Here is a 15733-nt window from a genome sequence, read left to right as displayed (position 1 = left end):
ATTGAACAATGAGGTATTTTTTCATTAATTCCTTCGATATGTTTGACCTTTTATTTTTCCACATCCTGGGAGATGCCTTTAGTTTTGAAACCATGATATTGAAAGATCCATGTGCATTATAATTATAATTGAAAGAATAAAAAACAAAAAGTATACCTTGACCCAATTTAGTATGATATGGCTTTAGAACCCAAAATGGCATGTCCCTAGAACACAGAAGGCTGAGGGTCCCTAGAACACAGAAGGCTGAGGGTGCCAATTACCCTACATTAGGCAATGTTGGAACCTGCAGATCACATGTATCTTCTATGTCAGAGCTAAGAGTTAATCCTATCTGAAAATGTACTCATAGGGAGTGGAAAATGAAGCCAGAATAAGGTTTCAGGGAGGGTTCTTAGAACCTAAAACACCTGACAGAGACATACATTTCTAATGCAGACTCTGGGGCTTTTTAGACTGTAAAATTTGGAATGCCAGTAAGGAAAGACAGTAGAACAGAGAAAATGTGAGACCTGGAGCAGTGAATACAGCACTGGCCCTGGAGTTATAAGAACTTTACTTCAATATGGCCTCAGACACTAGCTATGTGATCTTGGACAAGTCAATTAACTCTGACTCAAAAACAAGAGAAAATATTCAGAGACTAAGAAGGGAATTTATCAAAGCTAAGAGATGTTAGCAAAGAGAATGGCAGGCTTGATCATAGCCATGGAGAAGGGAAGGAATAAAATAGAAGCATTTGGAAGCAGCTAGATCGGAGGGAAGAGAACTCTCAGAACATAAAAGGTCAGCCCCAGACTCTCTTAAATACTTAGATAAGGCATATATGGGAGTGCTCTGAGAACATAAATCATATGGCCTGGAAGGGGCTTTAGAACAAAAAATGTCATGAATTTCATACTTTATGGTCATATATATCCTCGGCTTAAATAAAGGACAGTTTGAGAGAAAGAAAGAAATTTGAGATTCTTCCTAGATCAGTCTTTTGATTCAGTTAATATTATATTATGATAAAAAGATAATCTAACATCTTTGAGCATAATGCAAAAAGATATCATGAAAGTACTTTCTACTTTTTGACTAGCTCTCTCCCCTAAAAAAAACCTCTCAACAATCCTAAAAAATCTGCACATCAAGACAAATGAAATTACACACTCTTCTTTTTTGGGTAAAGACTGCTACTGATATTCCTGTTACTGCTAAAAAAAACAAACAGAACCAAAAAAATAACAAAATAAACAAACAAACAAAACCAAGGTGTGATATAATGAGGATTTTTTTTTTGGACTGGGCAATGAGGGTTAAGTGACTTGTCCAGGGTCACACAGCTAGTAAGTGTCAAGGGTCTGAGGCTGGATTTGAACTCAGGTCCTCCTGAATCCATGGCCAGTGCTTTATCCACTGAGCCACCTAGCAGCCCCCAACAAAATTAAAATTTCAACAGAAACCTGAACACAAGTAAGAGACAATGAGACCCAATGAGACACCTAGACACACACAACACAGTTCCAAACAATTTCTATTTCTTTGGGTCTCAATCTGTGTCAGCACGACCATGGGGCTTTGCTCCACTCCCCCCTTGGCACTGCAGACCCCTTCTGCCGACCTCCTAAGCTATCTTTGGGAGGAAAATAATCTCACCCTTTCTTTTTGTGATTTCTGCTGCTTCAGGAATTGTTCTAGAGACAGAGAGCTGGGTGGGGCACTGCTCTCGTTAATTGGGGAAGAAGAGCTATAACTCAGAGTATTGCCCCACCCCCAAAAATGTAATCTTGTGCTTGGAATTTAGTTTGGTTTTTTTGTGTGTGTGAGGCAATTGGGGTTAAGTGACTTGCCCAGGGTCACACAGCTAGTAAGTGTTAAGTGTCTGAGGCCGAATTTGAACTCAGGTCCTCCTGGCTCCAGGGCCGGTGCTCTATCCACTGCGCCACCTAGCTGCCCCCCATTGTGCTTGGAATTTAGAAGAAAGTTTGTTTAATTGTTTGATAAAACATCCCCTGAAAGGCCTTGTTAAGGAAATAGGGAAAGGGCAGAAAAAACTTGCTTCTCTAACAGTATCTTGCAAACTAATTAGAAAACTGAATGTGGCATTAAGATAATACTTTAAAATTTTTTGAACTAGGAAAAAAGGCCATTTCAGTGAATGTAGGAAAGTAGTTTTGCCACAAAAAGTTCTCTGGCTTGTTTTTTTAAAGCTGACAGGCTCACCCAAAAAGGAAAAGTTTTGTGTCAGCAAGAAATCATTAAAAAGTTCAGTATATTTGATTGTACCATCAAGTTAAGAAATTTGGGGATTCATAGAAACTAAAATTAAGTAAAATGTGTTATAAACTGCCACTTTTTAATAGATTAAAATAAACACAGGAAAATATGAAATGCTTGGAATAAATGTTCCTTGGGTGAAATAATAGTAAAATGCGCCACTTCAATTGAGGTCCTCTATATGATATTTGAAAAATATATCCCAGTGTAATTGAATCAATTCTGGTCTCATTTTAAGTAAAATTTATTACTATTCTCCTCTATCAGGAAATTTGTATAGTTTTAAGCTGTTACCTCACTTATGTGATTTGTAATATGTAAAAGAAAAAGGCTATGTTAGAGATATTCTCAGAATGTGGATTCTGTAATTTTTTTGAGTTATGAATTTAATTGACTGTAATAATATTTTTCTGTGAAGTGGGCATAGTAAGAACCTTTCAGAATATCTTCAGCTGTATTTTTTTGGTGAGGCAATTGGGATTAAGTGACTTGCCCAGGGTCATACAGCTAGTAAGTGTTAAGTGTCTGAGGCTGGATTTGAACTCAGGTCCTCCTGACATTCAGGGCCAGTGCTCAGCTTTATTTTGAGGCTTTAAGATCTAGACACATGCTCAGTAAAGGACAGTGATTGATTATTTTTTGGCTCTTAATAAAATCAAGTCTCCAACCATTGGGTCATACTGCCCTAAGAATCACTTTCAAACTCTGTCTTCAGCTTCCAACTAGTAAAGTTAGATAATCATCTACTTAATCATGTCTAGCAACCTTTTAGGATAAATTTCTAGGAAGACATTAAATCTAATGTTACATAATGATTGTATACGGTAAAAATATTAGTTATTGGCTAATGTTGTTCACATATGGAAGAATAAATATCACCTTGTGCCACCCAAATTGAGAATTACTTAACTCCTGTGAAATGGGCCACGACCTTGTCAGCAATTAGGCAAATTCTTTACCTGCAAGCCACAAAAGTCTTGGGACCTAAGAAAGGCCCTGTAACAAGAAAGAAAAAAAAAGTCTTCCCATTTTAACTTAAACATTGATTTCTGATAAGTTTCAAAGGTAGGGGCTGAGGTCTTAGCTCCTTAGAGAAAAGGAGGTAACAAATTTTTACACAGCAGGGAAATGGTCACTATGTGCCTATCACAAAAGTATTACATGAATTTTTTTAATGATAATATTTTTCACAGAGTACTAGCCCATATAAACTGTTACCAAGATTTTCCAAAATAGATGTCACATGTATATATATATATACACATATATATACACACACATATATATACATATATAAAAGATATACACATTCATACACACATAACTTTATTCATGTGATGTTCAAAAATTAAAAACAAAAAGTGAACATTTATTTCAGAATCATAACAACGACTGGGCAGTGTTTTGCTCACTCTGGAAAGATGAAGCTCAGGATTAATAACACAACCCCAGAAACCATCCAGAGCTTGTGGCTATATCTTCGAAAGAGTCTGCAATTATTGCATTTAAGCTTGGTGAAAAATTGATTTTCAAAAACAAAAGGGAGGAAGTCAAATGCAGGAAGCAGTCCCTGCTCATCTTTCCTCATGAAATAGAAGAAGGATATTCACATAAAAATGCACGAACGTTTTTTTATTACCAATAGTGATACAATGAACAATGCATATTTTCTTGTCTAATTTTTGTTTGTTTTTTAGGTTTTTCTTCTTCTTTTTTATATTTTGGAAACTATGTGGTAAACTTTTATCAGTGTACTTCTCTGTCATTACATATCAATGTCTGCTGTCCACAAGAAATGGAAACATTCAGACCCTGCTCAAAACAGAGAAAAACAATGACAAATTCAGTTGTAAGGCAGGACCTCAAAAGGTGACCCTTTGCATGAGCCAATTACCAGATACTCAAGGAATGACAACCAGGGGGCCTGAGCACCATCAGTTCTGCAGTTCTGTTGAGTATTGTGCTGAGACAGCCACAGCCCAAGAAAAGGGAAGTCTTTAGAAGGCGTGCTGAGCAGGGTTGTACTTGACAGATGAGGGCATATGAGGCCTTCCTTCAAATTTATCATATTCCAGAAGGAACTCTTTAGCTACTTTGCTCCAGTTAAGACAGTCAAAGAAGTAATATGTTCCCCACTCGGACGTACTGGTTTTCACTGTTGGCTCCATGCCTGGGACCCTGGTAATCCATACTCGTTCTTCTTTGTGGTATCTCCAACCTCGGTCAAAAAGCTCTACTGCTGCTAAAAGCTGTAACATGTCTCCTCCATTCGTGTAATAGAGATAGAAGAGCAGATCTTCTCCATATAGGCCCAGGTTTACTGCAGGCAGCTTATCTTTAATGTGAATGTTCGTTAAGTACTCAGATGGAACATGGAAGTCTATGTCTTGAGGCTGACAAGGTGAAGATGCCCAGGGTGATGCAAATGTGGGATAAAGATTTTCAGGAGAGGTGAGATTGAGGCCTAGTGTTGTAAAGTCACTTCCTAATGCATGATGTTCCATTCCTGGGTTTGTCTTTGCTTCTCTAATGAATGCCAACAAGCCAGTCATCCCAAATTGGTCCTTCACCATCCCTTGAGGAATGTTAGTAACCAGACCATCAGGTAACACCTGGATCCCTTTTTCCTGCTGGTTGTAGCTTTGTGCTGTTGAAATTTCATCTCCAGGGGATTTAGGTCCATCTGGACTTGAAAATGTCTTCCCAGGTGTATACAAATTAGATTCACTGTCCTCATTACTCTCTGTTGGATCTTTAAAGCTGGAGCCTGGCAATGCAGGAAAATCCTCTTTGTGTAATGAAATGTCCTGAGATTGCTCGCTTGCTGGTTTTTTTACCTTTCTAACATGAGGAGCTCCTGCAGCTAAGGGGCTTACAAATGGAGTTGGGTTACCACTTCCTTCCTTTCTGTTTGGATTGGTCAGTGGTGGGAAATCTGAAAGGTCCAATCCTGCAACATTTTCACTTCTAGCTTTGGCATTAAAAATGTCACTTAACAGAGAGTTCTTCATTCCAAATGCCTTATTCCTGTTCATTCGAAACCCAGACTTGGTTTTCACAGGAAAAGCTTGTCTGGAGGGTGGCTGCCCTGGCATGGAGATCATGCTTGGTGAGCCTCTGTAAGGGCTACCCAACCCTGAGCTGCTCATGCTATTTGACCTGCTGGCCATTCCAGTGCCCTGGCCCACCTGGGACTGGTTCTTCCTATTCCTGAGATTCACAGGTAATATGCCCCTGCTGGGAGGTGGAGGCCACTGGAGCAACCCTCTTGGGACCCCTGCTGTTGGGGAGAGGTGGCTTGGTAACCCAGTGCCTTGGGATGAGCTGCGATTTAACTGATGGGTACTGCTGCCCCTTCCCCTGCCCGCAAGGCCTACTGTCCTATGCGGCCCGTATAAGCTCGCCCCAAAGGTAGACAGATGCACTGGCCTGGATGGGGATGCCAGCACGCCTTCTCCTGGCCCCTGAGCAAAGAGCCCAGGCTGGCTGTAGGACCTCTTCTCCTCAGGGTTGTCCCTGTTGACCCCCTCTACGGACTTGCTTCTGGAGGCACCAAACATGCTGCTGGTCACCTCTGTCACTTCTGTCCCCACACGCAGATCTGGACACTGGGAAGGGCACGCGTGGGAGTGTCTTGGCTCAGACAAGGTCTGTCCATCAGTACTCACCGCAGAGGCGGGTCCTTTCCTCTCAGTACTGGAGGCGATTCAATAGAACTGTCACTCGAGGGGCGTGTCACCGGAAGCTCCTCCCACCAAGTGCTCCCCAGCAAGAGTTTTCTTGTTAAGGGAACCAAGATGGCGCTGTATCAACCGAGGAGGCTGCTGGGAGCAGGACCTTTACCATTTGACCTCCGCCCTGGCCCCAGCCCCCTCTCAGGTTCAGTTCAGAGGGGGCAGCGAATGGCCAGAACTGCTGAGCTGCGGGTCTAGTGCTCTGGGATGGTAGGGAGAGGGGTCTGGGGGCGTGGAGTTGTAAGCCTCACGTGCCGTGGTGTGGTCACGTATGTGTGGGCACGTGAGTGTGTGCGGAGGGGAAGAGGGTGGCATCATCCCGCGCATGCGCACACACCACCCACTGCCTAAGCCTCTGCCTCTTGCTCCTGCCTTCCTGGGCAGCCTCTGTCTCCAGTGCTGCTGCCTCTGCTGCCCGCCCATGGCCTCTACAGCAAGGACAGAGGTGGGGTCTCTATCACCCTGGGAAAACAAATGTGTAAAGAGCTTTCAAGGGGTCCACCTTCTATTTTGATATCGTGATATGAAAGACCTCGAGCCTTATATATAACTGAAATAATAAGAAATAAAAATTATACCTTGACCCAATTTATGGTGATTGTCTTTAGAACCCAAAATGGCACGGCTCAGATGGTTATTAGTACACTCAAGGCTGAGGCTGCCAGTTACCCTTCCTGGTTATGTTGGAACCTGCAGATCACATGCATACTCTATTATCAGAGCTGGGAGGTCATCCTGTGTGTAAATGTCCTAATAGGGAATGGAAACTGAGGCCAGAATATGGGATCAGAGAGGGTCCTTAGAACCTAGAACATCAGAACCTGAGGGGCGTTTCTAATCCAAACTCTGGGGCTTTCTAGTGTTGAAAAATGAAATACAGTTTTCATACCCATCCTCCTATAAGATAATAAACAGGTCAGAGACATCAGTAATATCTCCTACAATGTGTTCGCCCAGATCAGAGAAGGCTATTTCTGCCTCTCCTACCAGAAGTAAGTACCTCACATAAACCAGATCAGAGAATGGAGAGGAAAAACATAATAACCATTTATTTTGTCCCAAGAAGAAAGAACCATGATCATGTGGAGACCCTTCCCAAAAGGGCTCAAAGATTCCCTCTTCCTGAGGGTATATGAGGTGGTTTTTTTTCCATGGGTAACAGAGTGTTATCAGTTTCCATAGTATGATACAGGCAAAGGCAGTTTAACAATTTTGGTTTTAACAAGTATGGGGGGAATATGGAAGCATCATTATAAGATTTCAGGATTCCAAAAAATGGTTTGGAAAGGATGAGGTCGCTCAGATATCCCCATAAGATGGGGACTTACTATCCTGAGTAAAGAAGTCACCAAGTAGGACTTTTATCAGCTACCTATTTGAGTTCAGTTGGCGTTCAGTTGAAGGGCAATTTGCTCCTATTAACCTAGGGTTTCATAAAAATACTTTTGGATAATAAGGTATCTCCATCAAAATCAAAGTGTTCCTTATACTCATATTAACATTAGCTGGTAAGATTTGGAACCCCAATATGGAGAGACACTAGAACAGAGAAAGCGGGAGATGTGGGTCAATGGACAGAGCACTGGCCCTGAAGTCAGAACTTGACTTCAATATGGCCTCAGACACTAGCTGTGTGACCATGGGCAAGTCAATTGACTCTGATTTCCTCAAAAAGATGAATATATTCAGAGGCTGAGAAGGCAATTTTCAAAGCTATGGGATTTTATCAAAGAGAAGGATAGGCTTTACAATAGCCATAGAGGAGGGAAGAAGAGAAAAAGGAATGGGATGATGATTGGAAAATGCCAGAAATGTCAAAAATTGATTTTCACATATAAGTTTGCCCAAGTAGGAATCGGTAGGTAATTAATAAAATTACCTTTGTCAGAGGGAATTTATAAAACACATGGAACATACATTTTTCCTTCATGATCAAATATAAATTCAAATTTTATTATGCTTAGGTGATGTAAAAAAAAAAAGAAAGAAAATCTCATTTCACAAACAGTAGTATGTAAGCACACAGAGTCTCAGGACTGGTAGTAGCCATGGAGATGAAAATGAGAGAACCAGCAGTGCCCATAGAAGAGGGGAAATGAGAACAAAAAACCTTTTAGGGAAGAAAAGGTCAGACCTTTCAGGTTCCAGGAAAACAGGATATGCTAAAGGTGGGAGGGCTGTGAGCAGAGAAATTATCTGCTGGGCAAGGGGCCTCCCAGTGGAATATCTCACAATTCACAAGGATTTTTTTTCATACATACATACATACATATATATATATATATATATACACACACACACACTCACATATATATATATATACACGTGTGTGTGTGTGTGTATAATGGGTAGACCCACATTTTATTCATTTTTTTTTTTACTAATTTAAGTCATAAGACAGATTTTTCATTGGAGATCATTCGTTTATTCCTATTTATTTTATGGCTTTTGTGATGGATAAGAAAAACCAGCCAACCAAACCAAACAAACAAAAAGTCTCCAAAGCCCTTCTATCTTCAATGAGAATCTTCATAGAATTTGGTGAGATAACTGTCCATTTTCTGGCTAGCCAACCAACCCCTCAAAACCACAGCTAAACAAATGCAGTTGCATGTATTTCTTTCTGGAATAAGGACTGTTTTTTCTATTACTTTTTTTTGTTTGGTTGGTTTTGGTTTTGGTTTTTTTTGTAGGGCAATGAGGGTTAAGTGACTTGCCCAGGGTCACACAGCTAGTAAGTGTCAAGTGTCTGAGGCCAAATTTGAACTCTGGTCCTCCTGAATCCAGGACTGGCGCTTTATCCACTGAGCCACTCAGCTGCCCCCTTTTCTATTACTTATAACAAAAATGACGACTTATAAATTTTTGACAGGAAAACACCATGTGAAATATAAAGAGCTATTGGTAAGATCCATGTACGCTGTATTCATAATCATATTAATCAAGAATAAAAAGAATACCTTGACCCAATCTTGCATGAGATGGCATTAGAACTCAAAGAGTCATGTCTCTGATGGTCCCTAGAAGAGTAAGTTTGAGGCTTACAGGTACCCTTCATGGGGGAAAGGTGGAGGTTGTTGATAATATGGATTCAGAATGTCTGAGCTAGGATTTCAAACCTGCCTCTGAATGTACCAATAGGGAGCGGATATTGAAACCAAAATATGGGATCAGGGAGGTTTCTTAGAACCTAGAACATGTGACTCTGATGGATATATCTAAATCTGAATCTGGGTCATTTTTAGTCTTCAAAATTTGGAATGGCAGTATGGAGAGACACCAGAATAGAGAAAGTGGGAGGTGGAAAGCATTAACTTGGTGAAGTGGATAGAGCACCAGCCTTGGGGTCAGGAGGACCCGAGTTCAAATGAAGACTCAGACACCTACAAGGTGTGGGATGCTGGGAAAATCACTTAACCCTGATTGAATACAAAAAACATGAGAGATGTTCATAGGCTCAGATTGCAATTTATCAACATATTGGGATTTTCATGTGCTGAATGTGCAATTAACATGACGTTATGTAACATGGATCAGGACAATGAGAAAATAACTTTTTAGAAATGAATCTATGGGTAAAACTCAAGTGTGTTCTTCCCATAAAACTATGAAAAAAACTCAAGCAAAAACCAAAAATAGTTACTAGGAGAATGTTCCCCTAGATATGAGGATCTCTTCTCTATGAAGGTCCTTTGAAAACTTAATATCTGGGCTTCAATTTATCCTGAAAGTGGCTAAGTTGGTGGTAGCCTAGAGCTTCGAACACAGTGTTTCCAAACAAGAAAGTAGGCCCTACCTTTGAATAGAACAATAAGGTATTTTTCATTAATTTCCTTGATCTTTTTGAACTTATCTTTTTCCATTTCCTTGGAGATGCCTTCTGTTTTGATACCATTATACTGAAAGACCCATGTGAATTATATTTATAATTGAAAGAATAAAAAATAAAAAGTATGCCTTGACCCAACTTAGCATGATATGGTTTTACCATCCAAAATGGCATGTCTTGGATAGTCCATAGAACACTCAAGGCTGAGGCTGCCATCTTTCATGGGGGAAAGTTGGAAATTGCTGATCACATACAGACAGCATGTCAAAGTTAGGAATTAATCCTGTCTTTAAATGTACCAATAGGGCCTGGAAACTGATGCCAGGTAGAACATCTGACACTCATGGGCATTTCTAATGCAGGCTCTTGGGCTTTTTTAGACTGGAAAATTTGGAATGCCAGTATGGTGAGACATTAAAATGGAGAAAATGGGAGATATGGGGCAGTGCATACAGCACTGGACCTGGAGTCAGGAGGACTTGATTTCAATATGGCCTCAGACACTAGCTCTTTGTCCCTGGGCAAGTCAATGAATTCTGATTTCCTCCTCCAAAAAGGTAGAAGATATTCAGAAGTTGAGAAAGCAATTTATCAAAATTATGAGATGTTATCAAAGAGAATGACAGACTTGAGAGTAGCCTTGGAGAAGAGAAGGAGAGAAGTAGGAGCACTTGGAAGAAGGTAGAACAGAGGGAGGAGAGCTCTTAGAACATAAAAGATCAGACCTGGACTGTCCTAAAAACTGACATAAGCCATATGTAGGATTCCTCTGAGAACAAAATCTTATGGTCTGTAAAGGGCCTTAGAGCAAAACAATTGATAATTTACATGCTTTATGGTCATATATACCCTTGGCTTAAAAACTGGACAGCTTGAAGGAAATAAAAAAACACGTCAATTTTAGATTTTTCATTGAAGATCAGTCTTTTAATCTAATTAAAGTTATGTTATGATTATAAGAAATCTCAAGTTTTTAATTTTATTTTTTTATTATTTATTTATTTATTTATTTTTGGTGGGGCAATGGGGGTTAAGTGACTTGCCCAGGGTCACACAGCTAGTAAGTGTCAAGTGTCTGAGGCCGGATTTGAACTCAGGAACTTCTGAATCCAGGGCCAGTGCTTTATCCACTGTGCCACCTACCCACCCCCATCTCAAGTCTTTAAACAGAAGGAAAAAGGATATCATGAAAGTACTGTCTAGTTTTTGACTAGTCACCTCTACTCAAAAAACCCTCAAAACCCCTAAAAACCTGCACATCAACACCAATGCAAGTCCATGCAATTCCTTCTTTGGTGAAGACTGCTACTGATATTTCTATTCATGCTTAATAAATGAAGATTCTTTTTTTTTTTTTTACAAAAAACAAAACAAGATAAAACAAAAACAAAGTGTGATATGAGGACTGATAAGAATCAAGACTTATGTTTATTAGTAATGCTCCTGTGCAATGTAATAATAATGATATCAATTTTAAATACTTTAAAAAAACTCATAGATCATTGAAGAGTATGGGCTCAGAAGCCAAAATATCAGGACTTAAAAGTTCCTTAGAATATTTAATATCTGGGATTCAAATTAAATTTCAAAGAATTATGCTGGAGGTGGCTGAGGGCTAAGAATCTAGAATATTCTCTCTCACTGTCAATTCCTCCTTCTCAAGGTCACAATTTGGAATGGAAAGTGAAGCCAAGGATTAGACTGGGGGGAGACATAGAATTTAGCACGTTTGAGCTAGAAGGAAATATTGTCTCCAGAATCCTGAAGCAGAGAAGCCAGAAAGCCAGTGTTATGACTTACTAGAACAGAGAAGGAATTGTTCTTAGGTGGATAAAGGAAATGGTCAGAATCTGTGTGATTTGACCACATAAAATAATAGGACTTCCAGTAGTCCTGGAAAAGAGAATGAGAGCAGTAGGAGAATACTGAGAATTAGGGATATTAACAGAAGAGGTGATCTCTTACTACACCAAAGTTAAGAACTTCGACTGGCCTAGAAACCACTGTGAGGAATAGCTGGGATGTCTGAGAACATCATCCATCTGCTCTGGAATGTGTCTCAGAGTAGAAAATGTCACCCACATCAAAGATTGATTGTCATCTCTAATCTTAGTCCCAAAGCTTCAATACTTTGGCCACATAATGAGCAGATGGGACTCACTGGTAAAGACTCTGTTTTGGGAAAGACTGAAAGTAAAAGGAAAAGTAGATGGAAGAAGAGATGAATTGATAGTGTCATGGAAACAATCAACACAGCTTTGACAGATTATGTGGGAGAATAGAGGATAACAGGCAAGGACCTGATATGCTATGGTTCAAGAGCAATAAAGAGTGGGCCATGGGGCGGCTAGGTGGCACAGTGGATAGAGCACCGGCCCTGGAGTCAGGAGGACCTGAGTTCAAATCTGGCCTCAGACACTTAACACTTACTAGCTGTGTGACCCTGGGCAAGTCACTTAACCCCAATCGCCTCACCCCCCCCCAAAAAAAAAGTGTGGACCAGGACTAAACAGCTGAGGAACAACAAATACTCTTAGTATCCCTAATATTGACACTCTCTAATTAACTAACAACATAGGAAGAAGGTACATTTTTTCATGGAAGGAAAAAACAAAAAAAAAGTACATATAACACCACAGATATCAAAATAAACTGAAAAAGGGTTTTGGTAACATTATTGTGCATTTTTTGGTTATACAAAAAAAAGAAGCCTAAATCCCACAAAATCCTAACACCAGAACAAGTGAAATTGCCTGTGTACCTTACTTTCATAAAGACTGCTGTTTCCATTATTATTTTTTTTTTTTGCGGGGCAATGAGGGTTAAGTGGCTTGCCCAGGGTCACACAGCTAGTAAGTGTCAAGTGTCTGAGGCCGGATTTGAACTCAGGTCCTCCTGAATCCAGGGCCAGTGCTCTATCCACTGCGCCACCTAGCTGCCCCCGTTTCCGTTACTATTAAGAAAAATGAATCTTCAGCAATTTTGTATACAAAAAGCAGATGTTCAGTACAGAGAGCTTTTCAGGAAGAAGGCTTCTCTTTGAAGGTCATCATATTGTCAAAACCAATGTACATTGCAGTAAAAATGGAAACATTTAAAAGATAAGAAATTGACACAAGTTCTCATGCTATGACTTTAGAATGGAAATTGTCATGGTGTAGATGTTCCCTAGGACAGGAAAGGTTTAGACTTCTAGGAACCTTTCATGTGAGAATGCTAGAAATAGTTGAGAGCAGAGGGAGAAAATATCACTTAGGATTTAAAAACTGACTCTGAATGTCCATTTGGGGAGATGAAAGTGAAGCCAGAGTAGGTTATCATGGAGGACACTGGAATCAAGACTATTTGGGCTATATGGTAAATTTCAATGTAGAATCCTGAGCCCAATTCGGCCATGGAATCTGTAATGTCATAGGTCCAATGCAAACCTCTACAATTGCTTCATTGATCAAGACAGCTCTTGATAGTAGTATTTATGATAATGAATGTTCAATATTTTGGGACATGACAATTTGATGATATGAATTAAGGTTAAGAGTTGAAGATTTCTGTTTGGCAATCAGCATATGGGTAAGATGCCGGTGATTTTTTTAAAAATAAGATAATAAATGAAACTTAAGCAAAACAACAACAAAACCAAACCAAGAACATTGGAGGCTGTTCCTTCAGATATGAGAACCTCCTATCTGTGATGGTCCACAGAAAACTGATCATCTGGAATTCGAGTAACCATGATAGCAGGCAATATCGTGGTAAGTTAAGGCTTAGAAGATGGAATTTACCCTCATAATACTAAGTCCCACTTCTGAGTGGAATAATCAGTAATTGATTGTGAAGCCAGAATGCTTGAATAAGTATTCAACTTGGAACCTACAATAACTAAGCATATTGTAAATACACAATGTAGATGTCACAACTGAGTGAGGCTATAGAAACAAGAATATCAGCTGGGGGACTGACTAAAACAGATAGACAGACATACAGACAGATACATACATAGACTGATACACAGAAGGATGCACAGACGGATGCACAGATACATAGATTCATAGACGGATGCATAGACAGATACATTTTTTCCAGTTACATGTAAGGGTAGTTTTCAACATTCATTTGCATAAGATTTAGAGTTACAAATTTTCTCTCTCCCTTTCCTCCCCCCTCCACAAGACATCAACCAGGTTATATATGTACAATCCGCAAGTGCTCTTTTTATCAGTTCTTTCTATGGGGTTGGATAATATGCTTCATCATTAGTCCCTTGGGATTGTCTTGGATCATTGTATTGCTGAAAGTAGTTAAGTCATTCACAATTGCTCATTGAACAATACTGCTGTCACTATGCACAATATCTTCTCAGTTCTGCTCACTTCACTATACATCAGTTCATATGAGTCTTTCCATGTTTTTCTGGTATCATCCTGTTTGTCATTTCCTATAGCACAAGACCATTCCACTACAATCATATACCACAGCTTCTTCAGTCATTCCTCAATTGATGGATATTCCCTTGATTCCCAATTCTTAGCCACCACAAAGAGTTGCTATAAATATTTTTTGTACAATTTCCCCCCTTTTTTCTTTTTCATGATTACTATTGTTAACTGTTTCCCTCCATCCTATTCCCTTACCCATGATATTTACTCTATTATCTATCTTCTTTCACCCTATCCCTCTTCAAAAGGGATCTGCTTCTGTCTGTCCCCTCCCCCAATCTGCCCTCCCTTCTTTTGCCCCTCTCTCTTTAGACTAATAAATTTTTGATAGAAAAATTCCCAGACTATATATATATATATATATATATATATATATATATATATATATATATATGCCAGAACCATGAAGGAAATGCAATTCTATGAATATCCTACTTTGATACAGACCCTTTCACAACTACACAGACAAATGAGTAAGTTTATAAATCACAGGACGGCATTTTTTTTGGAACCCAAAATGTCATGTCTTAGAATGTCCTAAGCACTCTTAAGGTCATGGCTGTGAGTTCCCATTCAAGGGCAATTGAGGTTTAGCATGCTTAATTTCCCAGCTAGGCATAAGTCCCATCTATGAATGTCCCTGTTTGGAGTGGGGATAAACCAAACCTTAGGACACAAAAGGTCACACCCTTGAATGGGCTACAAACCACCCTATATGGAAGCCCTCTGTGAACATGAATCAGAATCACCTCTGGTAGGAACCTTAGAAAGCAAAATACTATAAATGAAGAAGATTTATTTTTATATGTATTCAAAGTGACCCCAGATATAATATGTTTCTAAAAATTTCAAAAACAAAGGAGATTTTTGCCTAGACAATCAATTCTTTCTCCCAATTTAATTTCTATTCCACCATAGTGATGCTCTGAAACAAATCGCTCTTTCACAACTCTGCAGCTAAAAGAATGAGGTTAAAGTAGTATTTTGGCAAGCCAAAAAAGTGCTGAAACTGAAAACCCTTGGACACAAGAACAAATGTGAATGCCTGTAGGTCCTACTTTGTTCAATACTGCTTACTATGAACAAAAGTGAATGCAGAGTATATTCGTGCAATAACGTGAAGGCGCAGCATGCCAAAGACTTAGAAGAGACGTGAGTTCTTTTGGGAAATTTTTATATAGGTAAGATGTGTGTCCATTGTCTAATTATCCAATAAAAAGATAAAGAAAAATCCTTATAGATCATAGGTGGTTATGGGCTTTGAATCCAAAATATATTATCTTCATAGTCCCTTGGAAAATTGAACATTGGGGTTTTCCAGATCTTTCCAAGGCTATATGTTGGAGGGTTCCTACAGCTGAGAATACTGAATTTCTTAATAAAGGGACAAGTACTGCCTCTTTAGGTCCAGAATTGGAGCGAAAAGCTTAGAGAAACTAGGGCATCTGTGATGACTCATGGCACTTAGAAAC

At 39.5% G+C, this 15733-nt stretch overlaps 1 protein-coding gene across 2 annotated transcripts; it reads right to left on the bottom strand.

Moving 5' to 3' along the window:
* Nucleotides 1-4259: 4259 nt before the first annotated feature.
* On the bottom strand, nucleotides 4260-5945 carry LOC122734114 (CCR4-NOT transcription complex subunit 2-like). Of its 2 annotated transcripts, XM_043974818.1 has the most exons (2): nucleotides 5886-5945; nucleotides 4260-5834 (listed from the first exon to the last, which is right to left on the bottom strand). In XM_043974818.1, the coding sequence occupies exon 2, from the start codon at nucleotides 5820-5822 to the stop codon at nucleotides 4260-4262; it is 1563 nt and encodes a 520-aa protein (XP_043830753.1). In that variant the 5' UTR covers nucleotides 5823-5834; nucleotides 5886-5945. The 2 variants fall into 2 exon arrangements, with proteins under 2 accessions (XP_043830753.1, XP_043830751.1); XM_043974816.1 differs by having other exon boundaries at nucleotides 4260-5918.
* Nucleotides 5946-15733: the final 9788 nt, after the last annotated feature.

The sequence above is a fragment of the Dromiciops gliroides genome, chromosome X (assembly GCF_019393635.1).
Source record: "Dromiciops gliroides isolate mDroGli1 chromosome X, mDroGli1.pri, whole genome shotgun sequence".
NCBI classification, from domain to species: domain Eukaryota; kingdom Metazoa; phylum Chordata; class Mammalia; order Microbiotheria; family Microbiotheriidae; genus Dromiciops; species Dromiciops gliroides.
The sequence above is the reverse complement of the archived record's forward strand: the minus strand, read 5'-3'. Positions and strand labels throughout refer to the sequence as shown.